A 14,756-nucleotide genomic window follows, 5' to 3' on the forward strand; every position below is an offset into this window, starting at 1 on the left:
AAGGTCACAGCCCAGACAGCTGGGGACTTCATCATCTTGAGACATACACCACATGACTCAGGCATGCCTCTCCCACATGGTCTGCTGGGCAGCTCCACAGTAAGGCCTCAGTTGCCATGACTGCTCCACATGGGACTAGAAGCTCTTAACTGTTGCCATGCTCTACTCTTATGAGGCTTGGAGCTCTTCTAGACCCCTGGATCTTGGCTGAAAATAAAATTATTTTTTAGCACAATTCTACTCAGAAAAATTTACCTCTCTGTTCCCAAGTTTCTATTTTTCTAACATGTCCCATTGGTCTTTGCTGCAATAATTTTGGATTAGAACCTGTGTTGTACAGATGAAAATGTTCATAAGTAGAAGACAGGGAACTCAGGTGGCCTCAACAAATTATGTACTTTCATGTTCTTGGACAAATCTCTTTAGCCTCAATTGAAAAGTGGGCATAATAATATTTACCATATGAATCTTATGTAGAAGTTGGCTGGATCAAGTGTCACAGGGTATGTTAAAGCTCTTCAGAAACTATAAAGCACTATATAAATGAAAGCTATTATCAACATTATTATTATTGTTAGGGTGACCTGTGCTTCACCCTTACACCCTGAAACCTCACCCTTTGGTCTCCCAAACCTGTTTGGAGTAAAGTGGGGCAACCTTGAGTAAAGGACCACTCCCTACCTTTTCAGGGGCTCTAAGGCTACCTAGAACCACCCTGGTGAGGCACTGATTACACTGCAAATTTATCAAACACAAGTAGAAAGAATTCTCCCAACAATTAAGATTGCTTATCAGAGATATATATATATATATATATATATATATATATATATATATATACCATTTATGTTTACCTGAAGTAATATAATCACCTCCTGGAGGGTATTTTGCCCCTGAAATGTAAAGGTGAGTAATAGGAAACTGGGGACAAGAGAACAATCTGGACTGAGATCCCTTGATTACCGAATCTCCAAAATGAGTGTGACTTCTACAGAGAGGCTCAACTGCCTTGGTCAGAGCAGTTATTAACTGTTTTATTTAACCAGGGTTGGAGTTTGCCAGATGATTATGACAAAGCAAGAAAGGATTACAGGAACTGAGGATATATGACAGAGAATGAGTATAATGAGGGACCAGGGGATTTATGCTAGGTAAGAGAGCAATGCCAACATGAGGGTGATGGGAGACAGTGAAAAGATGGTAGGATCAGTGGATTACAGCTCCCAGTGGGAGTGAAGTTAGGTTACTAAGGCAGTGAGCTGGAAAGGTGAGTGGTGGTAGTTAAAGAGTTGGTTGATTAAAATTTAAATTATGGAGAAATCGAAGCTGTTGGTAATGAAAAGAGATAGAACATAAATATGAGAGTGGGCAGCTGAGGTAGGGAGAAGGATGAGGTCATTGGCACAAATAACCAGAACAGAAAATAGAACATGACCAAGACAAAAAAAATAGACAGCAACAAGCAGTATAGGAAAGCTCAAGGTAGCTGCTAACTGGGTGGGATAGCTGTGAAAGGAACTGGCTCTTAAAGGAGGGAGAAGGCATTAGAGCAGCACATTGAAAAGTTTCTAGAAATGGAAATGGCAGCAGCTGGGGAAAAGGAGGCTAGAAATACAGAGGAAGAGAGGACATTTTAGGCAGACTGTGTGTTGTGAGCAAAACAGGTGTGGGTGAACGTAAAGAACAGAATAGTGCGTGTGAAAGGGAGAGCCCAAAAGTAAGTTAGACACAGCAAATGAAAGACTCTTATTTTAAAAATGTCCCTCACGTGTTTAGAATTGTCCAGTGGGTTCCTATAACCTTAGAATTAATAACACCTTGCCATGACCTGCAGGGGTCCTATGATTTGGTCCTCACCTGTCTCTCTTGTTGAACCTTGTCTACACTTTCCTGGGCCCACTGTGAGCCAGCACAGTGGCCTCATTTCTTTCAGAAACTCAACAAGCTCACTCCTGTTCCAGCTCTAGGTACTTGCTGCCACCTGGTTTCTCTTTTCCAAGTTCTTCTAGAAGCTGTTTCCTCACAAGTCAACTCTTGGTTCAAATGGCATCTCTTCAGGGATGACTCCCTGCTACCCAGTTAAGCATCCTCTCCCCCTAGCCTCCAGTAACTCTCTATTCATTACTATGTTTTACCTTCCCAAGTTGAAACTTATTAGTTGGCTTCTTTATTTTCAGTCTCCTTTCACTAGCCTGTGAGCTCCATAAGAACAGGGAACTTATCTGTCTTGTTCATCACAATTTTTCCAGCAACAGAATCAGTTTTGAGCATATTATGGGATCTCTATAAATATTTCTTGAATGAATGAATGGATACTAAGTTAAAGAGTTTACAGTCTATGTAATGAAAAACATCTGAGGATTTTTGAGCTAGAGAATCACATTATCAGAACTGCATATTTGGAAGATAATTCTGGCAGCAACATTGTAGAATATCTTTGAGGGGAAATTATCTGGAGATAAAGAGATCTATTAATGGCTACTGTGATTGTCTAGATGAAACACATTGAATGCCTGAGGTAGGATGGTATTAGGGAAATGCAAAAAAAGGGGACAAATAGGAAAGGTAATTCAGAGGTAGCCTGAATAGGTGAAGGTGTTGTGGAGATGGAGATGTCCTATGATTTTAAGTTTCCGAGAGTGAGTAATCTAAAAAATTGTGAATAATATTCTTAATATACGCATTTGTTTTTAAAAATATGATACAAAAAAGTGAAGGAAAAGGGGAATAAGAAATGAACAGAGTGAGGTGGAAAAAGTGATGTGATAAGAATGGGGCAGAAGAAACAAATAGATGGAAGAAAAGAGATAAAAACCACTTTGGGACAGCAAAGAAGAAAGAAGAAAACATTAGGGAACATGTGGTGAAATTTCAATATTTTTGCATTGTTGATGGGGAGATTACTTTGGGAAAACTTAGCAGTTCCTCTAAAGGTTAAACATAGAGTTATCATATGACCCAGAAGTTGTACTCTTAGATACACATGCAAAAGAAATGAAAACACACATCCATACGAAAATTTGAACATGAATGTTCTTGGCAGCATTATTCATGGTAGCCAAAAAAAAGCAGAAATTCAAATGTCCATCAGCTGATGAATGCATAAATAAAATATAGTATATCAATAAAATATAGTATATCCATAAAAATATTATTTGGCAGTAAAACAAAATGGTGTCTTACCTCCTACTATGGAAAAAGAGTATGGAGGCACTACATGCTATCACACTGATGAATTTTGAAAATATTATGCTAACTGAAAGAAGACAGATACAAAAGACCACATATTATGTGATCCTATTTATAAGAAATGTCCAGAACAAACAAATCCATAGAGACAGAAAGTAGATTTGATGCCTAGGGTTAGGAGTTTAGGGGAAAATAGAGAGTGACTATTAATGGATTTGGGGTCTCTGGGGTGATGAAATGTTTGAAAATTGATTGTGGTCATGGTTTCACAACTTTGTGAATCTACTGAAAACCACTGAATTGTACACTTTAAATGAGTGAACTGTATGGTATGTGAATTATATCTCAATAAAGCTGTTAAAGAAATAAAGAAAAGAGACAAGGAAGGAAGGCAGGAAGGAGGACATCAAAAGGCTCTAGAAGCTCAAAAATATGTTTTCATTTAATATAAAATGTCCTCACAGTTATTGTTCACTGAAGCTGTCAAAGTCACCTATCTATCATTATTCTTCCCTTTGGGCACTCATGTGACTTCTCCAGCAGCATCAAACAGTTCTTTCAATAGTTCTTTCTGATTCAAAAAAGGCCTTAATTTTCTTTTCACATTTCAAATTTTATTTTTTAAATAAAAACTATTTCCCAATGGTCAGATACAGTGACAGTAGGACTTGTTCATTAGAGATTTGTACCGAACACATTCTTTCATGTTTCAATGTTCAAAACAAGCCCCTCCTTCTTGTGGAGGTCAAAATTTGTTCTTAAATAGCAGTAGGAAGGAAGAGAGATTAATAATAAATGATGTTTAACTGAAAACATTAGTAAGAAAGCAGGAAAATGCACCAAGAAAACTGAAGCAGTATTGGCCTAAGTGGGTGGAAATACCTCTCTGGCCAATCACTTTATCTTCAATAGTCCAGGTCAATGACATACGTATTCTTTTTGGCCCTCATCAAGTTTTAGTTACCTCAATGCTCTAAAATTTCCTTCAAGAACTCATGGAACATCACCATGTAAATTTGCATTAATGAGCAGAGGTTTGAAGAGTAGCACTCTTTGACCTTGAATATTCTCTTTGAACTCTTATCAACTAAAACACCAATTATTTTAATTATATTTTAACTATGACATCATCTTTTCATTTACGTAACATGATGTCTATCTTATTTGCATAATGTGGGGTTATATAAACAAGACACACAGCTTGTCGGAACACAAAACATAAAAGGAAGCACAAATATTCATTTAACTTTTTTGCACAACTTTTAGCATTTCTACCCACATCACAGATTTAATGAAAGTCTCATCATGTCTGGTAGTACGATTGAAGTGATCATCATCATCATCATCATTGCTAAGCCACTACTATTATGAATAACATCACTATTTCCTGATATTTGCTTAACAACAACTTTCTTCCAGAGTTATTCTGTCTTCCCTATTCAAAGGATTAAAACCCCAGCTAAAAGACTCACCCATCTTGTCTTGTCTTAAATTTTCCCATGTTCATTAATTTGGCCAGTAATTCTTTCCCTGTGGATGGTCCAAAAGTGCTCACCACATAATGCCTGCTTCTGAACCCTGTGATTACCCTTGAAGGCTCTAGTGGTCTCCCTTCCCCCAAGCTTGGAATCTCCTACCTGCTGGAACTCTCCTGGGAGATAATCAGGGCTTTACTAAGCTCCTAAGCTTCTTTCCACCTTGTGCCCAGTGTTGCTACTCAGATTCCACGGTCCTGGGTACCAGTTCCCACCTCTTTATTTCAAGAGCAGCACATCTACCATCCAACACACACTTTCCACCAGCTCACTCCACTCAATCTATGTACAAACTTCTTAGTATTCTTTCTTAGTAGCATTTGATAATAAAAATAATAAAATAACCAAAACTCCTAAGTCCTCGCCATGTTTTAGTTACTATTCTAAGTGCTCTTACATATATTAACTCATTTAGTCTTTGCAATAACCCTACAGGTTTATTACCCCCATTTTACCAATAAAGAAGCTAAGGCACAAGAAGTTTACTGACTGTCTAAGGTCCCATGGTTGGGGAGCTGGGATAAGAACTCAGGTAGGTGGGCTGCAGAACCCACACTGTTAACCACTATGCTGAAGAACTTCTTTCAGAGACCATGAGCCCTTCAAATCACATGGCCATTGCTGTGGCAGAAAGAAATCTCTTTATTTCTCATCTTTGAATCATTGAGTGACAGCATTTTGGTTATATAAAGCATTTGAAAAAACTCTAGGAAAAATAACAGATGCTAGGAGAACCATTTTAGGGGAAAGGACCTTGGTAAAAGATTGTAACATTGAAGGAAAATGGCTGACATTGAAATCGGCAAGACGATTTCATTCCCTTCTGCTGAGGTTCGGTTCAAGAAATACCTCCCCATGAGACAGTCTGGATAATGAGCCACTCAGAGTTTAAATGAAGATAGGAGAAGAATTAAAAGGAAGACACTTTTCAAAAATGCTTTGACTCTTTGTGAAAGGTTTTCTGGACTGATCTGCTGAATGGGTAGCTTTTGTCACTGCTCATCTTTGCTTTGGCATGAATGCCTCAAAGGTGAGGTCATTTATGTTTTTCTTTTGTTTGAATGTCAAAGATTTCTCTAAGGCTGGATTTTCCTGCACTACAGTAAACCTGTTCAGACATCTTGTGGGGATAGTTTGACCAAAGTTAAATTCTTTGAATTGGAAGGATTAAGGGAAGGGAGAAGTCAAGAAGGAAAGAGAAGGATAGATTTATCCCTTAGTGATTTTTAAGTACAAAATTTGTAATTGTATCTTGATTCCAGGTAAATGCTTAATCTCATTTCTCCTCCTGCTATCTGCGAAGCAATTTATCTCCAGCAAAACTCTGCTAAAAATAATTTTTGTGTTGCAAATGATTTAGGGCTGCCTACTACCTTATGACACATTCTTTCATTTAGTAGATAAATATTTACCAAGTACCCATGAGGTGTAAGCTCACCTTTGCATCTCACTGGTAGTCCAATCCGGAACAGCCATGGAAATTAGCCATTGAAATTAGTCGATGTTTAAGGTAAAATTAGATTAATACTAAAAGAAATCAGGAAGAGAAAATTATTTTACTTTTTTTAAACATCTAAAAATAAATATTTTAGGGCATATCTGCATGGTTAAGGAAATGAAGTCAAACAATCTTTCAGTTGTGATCCATACATAAGATTAATTCCATCACAATGATGTTTCTGGTGTTAGAACTGTTCAACAAGAAATGACAGCCTTTTGAAGATGAGCATTTTGTTGCAAAACAAGCTCACTCTTTATGAATTTTATTTTTATCTGACTCAGAGAGGAAGACAGTGAGAAAATGGGTCCAGCACTTTCAAGCTTTAAAAAATTATCATTATTTTTCAGCAATTATTTCCTCCAAAGAGAAACCGTTAGTTCTTTGAAATTCTCTTAGAAATTCTCTGCAACTTTGGTAGCAATTTGTGTACACTGTGCTTCTCCTCTATAAGACTATTAGTTCCTTGAGAGGAAGATCTATTGAAGATTCTTCTTTTATTCCCCTGTGTTTTGTACAGAGTAATCCTTAATAAATATCTACTGGGTTAAGTAATAAATACATGCATTAATTAAGTTTACCTCTATTCTCATTCATAAACTCTACTTTCTCAAGTATGTCCTTGAGAAATCCTTGTCCTTGTCTCATCTCCTTGTCTTCATTTATGCTGTTTCCTCTGCCTGTGGCACATGTCATCCTTGCCAGATCCTCCTCCTCAGCCTTCAAGGCCCAGTTCAAAGGACAACTTCTCTAAGGCAAAACCATTTTTACCCACTCCTCTCTCACAGATTATTGGGCATAATTCCATTATGACATTTATCACTTATATTATAGTAGTTACTTAACGTGTCCCTAGATTACACATCTTTGAAGATGGGAGACTATGTCTTATTCACGTTTAAATCTCAAGCTGAAAGTGTTTGGCACGCAGAAGAAACTCAGTAAATGTCAGCCCTACGAGTTCATGAGTGCCCATGATCTTCTATTAAAGAACATGATGAATGTTCATCAGCTTCTGCCTGTGACCCAACAAGATCCCAGCTCTCCTAAAAGATACTCCAGATGTTCGCAGATTGTAATGCTCATCTCTTGCCACTAACCAAAGAGCAGCAAGCCAGAGTCACTTTAGATTCTTCCAGAAACACAGCAGAACTCAGAATTCGCACTACCTAAGATATTTATCAGAGCTCAGGTTGATGGTTCTGGGATAGGGAAACTGCCTCTAGCTTCTTTGCTCGGATCCAAGCTATAATAGGGGCATCCGTACTCCTTCCAGATCATTGATGCCAAAAAGGGCATCTCAGTTGGATATCTTCAATTATTCAGTGGGGGCTTACTTTCCTCTTTACCACTACCAGCTACCAATCCCAGGGAAGGTAACTCCTTCTTCTTCTTTTCCATGTATGATTTAACAGAACAAAAACCAGTACCTTTAACTTTCAGAACCATATTCCCGTTCAGTTCTCTCATGGATTAGATCTCCCTGGACAACCCACGTTGGTCTCATTCTAGCCTGCCTTAATTGTTCACATTTGGTCTTTAGACTGCAAGCTCTGACACTGGGATGGGGACAGAGTTTTGTGACATGTCCCTGCTTCCACAAGTGTTTCCCAAATGTCAGTCATTTGCATACTATCTTCATGCTTTTTGCCATATTTGCATACTATTGGTACTATTATTGTCTTACTATTTTTCTTTAAATTGATTCATTATTTACTAAAATAAATATGGCTTTATCCTATGCAATATCATCTATAAAAATCACAGGTTTGAAATCTTATAATGCTATGAAATAGATATTCATCATATACCACCAGTGGTTCTCACGCCACAGAGTTCCTGGGTCCAAAGTCTTGAGCTATTCCTTTTTATTTGTTCGTTCATTACTATATGAATGATCTCTTCTTGGATTGCTAATTATTTCTTCCTTATTGTTTTCTTCTATTCTCTTTTCTTCTACCTGTCCTATTTTAGAAGTTCTTCATACGCATTTCAGATTACTTGTCTTATAAATGGGGATTATATGTTTAAGAATAGAAGTGTGAAAAGAGTCCTGACAGCCCAAGTTCTAGTTCTAGCTCCCAATATTAACTTTGAGGTCTTAGTAATCCCTCTGAGCCTCTGTCTGTTCATGCTGGAATGAGAGGAGTGACCCAGATTCGCTCACTCTTTGAGGCTTCTTGTGATTTGAAGCACATGAGCCAAATATATGGTATTAATTCATTTACAAAGAAAAAAATATTCAGAATATCTAGTTTAATGGACCAGGAAGTATATGAAACAGTAGTCAACTGTAGTATAATGCTGATTTTTAAAATCAAAATATAAAGTTAAATGTCAATGAGACATTTTTTTATTGACCGTGTTTTTTCTAATGTTTTATAGTAAAATATATTCAAATGTTACTAAATGCAACACGAGCTAACCATGAATTTCAGAAAAAAAGCATTGTATACTAAAACTATGTGAAACTGAGACTCTAGTGTTTAATTCCTGTTTATGTTTAATATACAACTCTCTCTCTAAAGGCCACCAATACTGGGTAGAAGAACAAGTTCACTGAAACCATGGATGATTGCCCTTATTATCACAGCTGCTGTGTTGGTTCTAGCAATAATCATCGGTCTCCTTGTTTATTTTTTGGAATTTGGTAAGAATCTATCTTACTGTATTATTTTGAAAATTTAAAGATCCACTCAATTATTTTAAAACGTTAATATTTTAGAATTCAATTTCAGTGCAATGATATTTGCATAAATGTAAGCATAATTTGCATAATACAATGTTAATTTGCATAATTTTGTCTACATTTGGGAAATGATAATCCTTCATGTAAAAACATTACCTCTAGCATTTAAAATTTGACTTGGTTCAAATTAAGTTGTCTCTTGAACAATGCAATAAATTCACATCCTATGTTATTGTATGGTTTAATAATAGTTAATGTACTGAGTAAAAATTATTTTAGTAGCAATTCTAACTTTGAGGTCAACTTATGACAATATATTACATTCTAATATTATCTAATTAACAGCTTAAATTTATGAATTATCACTAACAGATGAAAATTGTGTCAGGACACAACTGACAACCACATGACTATGAGAATGTATATCTTAAAAAAGGGTTAGAGGGAGATATTGGTCACAGCTATCGAATGTTTAATTCCCAGGAGTTTATTATTTATAGGACTTTTTTGCTTGTCATCCTCTCTATTTCTGATATTTATACAATGCAAATGAATTAAAGAGAAACCATCCATTTTTGTTCTCCCTTCCAGATCAGAAGTCTCACTATTACCAAATCTCCTTCCAGATCCCTAGTATTGAATATAATCCTGCTTTTTCAGTAGAACACTCAAAAATTAGGACTGACCTGAAACAAAAAATCAGTGATGAGGTAAGAATGAGTTTTGCTGGCATTATTCCTACCCCGACAATACAATTATAACGAAGGAGGTTAAAAAAAACTAAGAGGTGAGTTGAGAACACACCAAATTGCACATATTTTTGGGGTTGCCAGATAAAATACAGAATGCTCAGTTAAATTTTAAGTTCAGATCCTCCTGAAAATACACTTTATGCAATATTTTAAACATGTTTATACTAAAAAATCATTCACTGTTTATCTAACATTAAAACTTAACTATTTTTATTATTTTTATTTGCTACATCTGGCAATTCTAGCCAACATTATCTCAGGAAAGTTGGCAAAATATATTGGATGAAGGATAATTGCATTAGAGACTGAACAATATAAGTGCAACAGAAAAATAAATAGCTCAAACACACAAAAAAATTATTAGAGTTATCTGGAAACATAATAATTTAGGCAAAAACAACATTACCACACACCATTTATTAAGCACCTAGTATGTGTATGACCCTGATACATCTTCCATTAGGCAACTTATACCAAACACTTATTCCTGAACATAAACCATAGAAACACACAGACTAATTCTTCTGCTGAAGACTTCAGTTAAATACAGAGCTTCCACTCAGCCTAGCCTTGACCAAGCTGACAGATCATTCTTGCCAGGTTCAGAAATATTTCTTTAGCCATTTCCCAGCCAAAAGCAAAGCTGATGAAATCAGTTGAAGGATGCAACTAAGTGCAGTTGGCATGTCTTTTCAAAAAAACATCCTAAGGAAATTTTGATTAGGGGAAAAGAAAAATCAGGGTAGGGTATAGAATGTTTTGTTACAGGAAACAATACATCAAATTAGAAACAAGTCTGGCTTTGAAGTCAGAACATCTAGATTCATATTCTAATTTTACCTACTGTGAGCTTAACAACTTTGGAAAAGCTACAAAATAGAGACAATTTCACCCAACTCCCTTAGTTATTCTGAGGATTAGTTTACGTTGTGAAACAAAGTATGAAAAGTAATGTCTGAATAAATGTTAGCATGTTTCCTCCACTCTCACAGAAGTTTTCATACACCTCTGCTAGAGCGCTTACTGTCTTGTTACATTATTTTTGTTTTGTAAGTCTATGCCCCTCTGGATTTGTGAGGAGCTATATCTACCTATTCTTATATTCCCGGTACCTCTCATGGTGTCTGCCACATGGTAGAACCATAAAAATACTCATCAAGCAGGTAACTAGTAAATACAGCCAGTTCACTAGTACTGGCCCTGTCCCCTGGAGCATAAGCAGAGATAACATAAAGAAGGAAAGTACAGTCATTTTGCCCAGGAGATGGCAAACTTTTTCTGTGAAAAGACAGATGGTAAATATTTTTGACTTTTCAGGCCATTCAGTCTCTCTGCAATTGTAGTGCAAAAGCAGCCATAGATAATAGGTCAACAAAGGAGTGTAGTTATGGTCCAATAAAACTTTATTATGAATGCTGAAAGTTGAACTTTGTAAACTATTTAGAAGTCACTAAACATTATCCATCTTTTGATTTTTGTTCAACTATTAAAATAATGTGAATACCATTCTTAGATGATCGACCATACAAAAACAAGCAGCTGGCTAGATTTGCCTACAGGCTATAATTTGCAGACTCCTGATTTAGACTACGAGCTACAGTTCCAGCAAACATTTTCATAGAAGAAATGATTAAAACTAGTACCTAAGATGAGTTTTAGAGACTTCTTGTGGAGTTTAATAATCTCGACTGCTTATATACTCAGTTGCCTTGAATGATACATGGTTCACAAAGCTGTGATTTAAAGGAAAACAACAAAAAATCACGAAAGTGGAAACAGAACGGAAAGAGGCAGGCAGAAAAATTATAATATATATAAATTATAAATATTATATAAAATATATATAAATGTATGTAGAAAATCTGGAAGTACATACCAAAATCATAAATAGCACATTCTCTATAAAGTGATTTAGAAATGATTTTAATTTCATTATACTTTGCTGTATTGCTTGCTTTTTATAACTTTTTATAATGAATATGTATTAGTTTTGTCATTTAAATGTGCATGTGCATATAAAACTATTTCCTTGAGAAAAAACTTACATTCCCATCAGTTAGTAGGAAAACACATGGTCATTCATTTTTGAATAACTATTGATTTCTAAATAAACTTATGCTCACCAACCTATCCAATATGATATTACACACCACTTCAGCAGAGAAAATTTTATAAATTAAATCTGATGAGTGAAAAGCACTTGTTCAACATACACCTAGTTTCACAACTTGGCAGCTCTTCTCTTCTGATTTGTGGAACTAATTATCAAGACTCAGGTTCACTTAAGCTTTGGCATATGATCAGTCTTTCTTTCTGAGAAGCCAGCTTGATGACTCAATGTTAATTATCAGGTTTGTGAAACCACAGATTCTATAACAAGCTGTGGTTTTGGTATGAAATAATTTCTTCTAGTAATTTATAACACAGACAAATTATCCCATATAAGAAGTCTAAAATGACACACAAATGACATATATAGTCTTACCTTATTGTAAATAATTATTTCATGCATTTTTCTTGATGGGTATATTCACTTTAAAGAAGTTCCCAATTAGCATACATTCTCCTCTCCTGCATTTACTACAGGATCAAAATGAGGTCTAAAAAGTTTCACTAAAGCCTAAAAAACTAATCCTTTAGTTACATCCATGAGAATGATAACTGAGCATGAATGATACTGGGTGATAAGTCCATATATATCAAGCTTTCAAAGAAACTCAGTCTCTACACCTCCGCTCTGTATATTTTTAACTGGGTATTGAAATAACTAACTTAATTCAACTCTTTATATATCAGCCATCTTTGGCCATGAGACAAGTTGTTCAAATATCAACATGCTATTACAGAGATGATTTTATGACAATAGGATAATGCCCAAATGAGCTTTCTGGGCATAGCTGAAAACAAACTTAGAACTAACGGCTATTTGAATCACTGTAGGTTTTATCTAAGCATTTTTGTGATATATTGAAATGTGTGAAATTCATATTTAACAAAACTCTTTACTATTGGTTTTTTCTTTTCTCAGATAGATAAGACATTTCAAAGATCCAGTTTAAATCGTCATTACATCAAGACTCATGTTGTCAACCTTAGGTAATCACAACAAATTAATTTGTATGATCAAAAGGCAGCTTTGCATTATTTAGTTATCCTTCAATTATTTGCTTTGTGGACAGCATCTAAAAATCTTATGTATATCAAGAGCAAAAGTAATCTAATATTATTACATTTAATTGTCATTTCTCCTGTACAGAGTACCTGTAGGGGGGGAGTTTCTTAACTTGGATAGTGATGAAATATTTTCTACTGGCTGTCCTTTTAAAGACTTGCATTCCAGTTAAAGATTCTTACAATCATTAACTACTCCTCTCAATTTTACTTACTTTCTTTTAAGAATAAAGAGATATTATGTTATAAAAAATCAAGCAAAAATATACATATATTTATAATAAATCAAATTGATGGATTTAACAAGTACTTTTGTTTTATTTTCCCAGAAAAAAAATTCTAGAACTCTCAGATACTCCTGAATATGATCAAGTTTTACAAGCAGGGAATAATTCAGACATTAAAAACTACATTATACAGGAAGGGAAAAAAAACCGTGGCAACAAAATGTATAAAATATTTATGTTGTATTTTCTTGAAGACACAACTAATTTTTAAATAATAAGGTATAAAATAATAATCAATATGCTATGACCTCATTCATTTATTCTGGTGTTTTTGTTTTCCAGGTCAAGTAATGATGGTCTGAAAACAGATGTATTGCTTAAATTTCAGTTTGTGTCTAGCAATGCAGACACAATAAAAAGGCAAGCTGATAACATTTTGTGGCAGAAGTTGAAATTAAATGAAAGCTTCTTGAAGATAGACACTTCATTACCTTATCTTAGAGGCAAGAAATACCATTTTTCTTCCCTTGTTATAGTTTATCATTTTAACAATCTTCTTATCTACAGAAAAATCTTCTTTATTCCACCATAAAGTGAAACCACTTTTCATTTTTAAGTCTCTCATTTACGTGATAATAAATCCCTACACGATCAACTCCAAAGATTATCTTCCTTTGGTTACTATGGAAATAATCATGAAACAAAAATTATATGATAACTCAAATATAATAGTATATCTTCCTTTTTTAAAAGAGATCCTAGTGGAATTGTTTGAATTAATGAAGCACGCATGTGATAAAACCTACTCTCTGTAACTGATATAGTAATCTACAATGCCTGGGTCTTTCTATTGCAGTGCTCTCTTATCTCTCCAATCTGAATCCAGAATGTAAGAGTGGTGTGGACACAGAAAGCACAATATGTGGGGCATAAACATAATTTCGGCTGCAGTGGAAGGAGGTCTGGCATTTTAGATTGCACTATCAAAACTCTTTCTACAATATACAGGATAGGACTGGCCCAGGGCGTGGAGGGGATGGAGGAGAAGAAAGATGCCGGACCCTGATAGTACCTGTCTCAGGCATAAGGACATCATCTCATTTGCAACACAGACCTAAAGAGCTGAATGATAAATGTTTGGCGTATAAGATAAAACAAAGCTCATTATAATTCCAAGACCATTGCTAGGCTTCTATAAATTAACTTTGAAGTTGTCATATTTTAGCAGAGCTTGTGTAAATTGTGAAATGAGATTATAAAGCTGACAGAAAATTACGAGTTACCAATGAGTCTTCCCTCGGCACTTTTTCCCCCAAACTGTTCCAGAGGGCTAGAGAAGGTATATTATAATATATTAATAGAGGAAATAATTGCATTATACGTTTGGCGAAATTCAGAATGAAGAGAAAATAGCTTGAAGACAAGAACTTGAAGTCTCTGTGAGTAATGCCCAACATTCAGTTCTATTAATCATGCAGGTAGAACAGAGCAGACTCTGAATCCAGTCCACTGGACTTTAGATAGCAGAGACAAGACCTCCTGAAGGAAATGCTTTGTTGAAGAGATGTAAAAAGGTGTGTATGAAAGGTAACTTTATTTTTTTAAAAATTAATTTTGATTTTTAGCTCCCATTAAGCCAAATGTTAGAAACTTAAACTCCATCATTTCTGGATCTGTCCCCTACTCCACCCCCAC

General features: G+C 35.3%; 1 protein-coding gene across 1 annotated transcript in view; it reads left to right on the forward strand.

Annotated features, from left to right (window-relative positions):
* LOC124237415 (transmembrane protease serine 11G-like) overlaps positions 1-14,756 on the forward strand; it is a 39,713-nt gene that overhangs the window by 7,662 nt on the left and 17,295 nt on the right. The window contains exons 2-5 of the mRNA XM_046657020.1: positions 8,751-8,872; positions 9,503-9,621; positions 12,692-12,759; positions 13,404-13,564. Of these exons, the coding sequence (XP_046512976.1) occupies positions 8,751-8,872; positions 9,503-9,621; positions 12,692-12,759; positions 13,404-13,564 (470 nt within the window). The remainder of the gene's footprint in view (positions 1-8,750; positions 8,873-9,502; positions 9,622-12,691; positions 12,760-13,403; positions 13,565-14,756) is intronic.

This window comes from Equus quagga, chromosome 3 (assembly GCF_021613505.1).
Source record: "Equus quagga isolate Etosha38 chromosome 3, UCLA_HA_Equagga_1.0, whole genome shotgun sequence".
NCBI classification, from domain to species: Eukaryota; Metazoa; Chordata; class Mammalia; order Perissodactyla; family Equidae; genus Equus; species Equus quagga.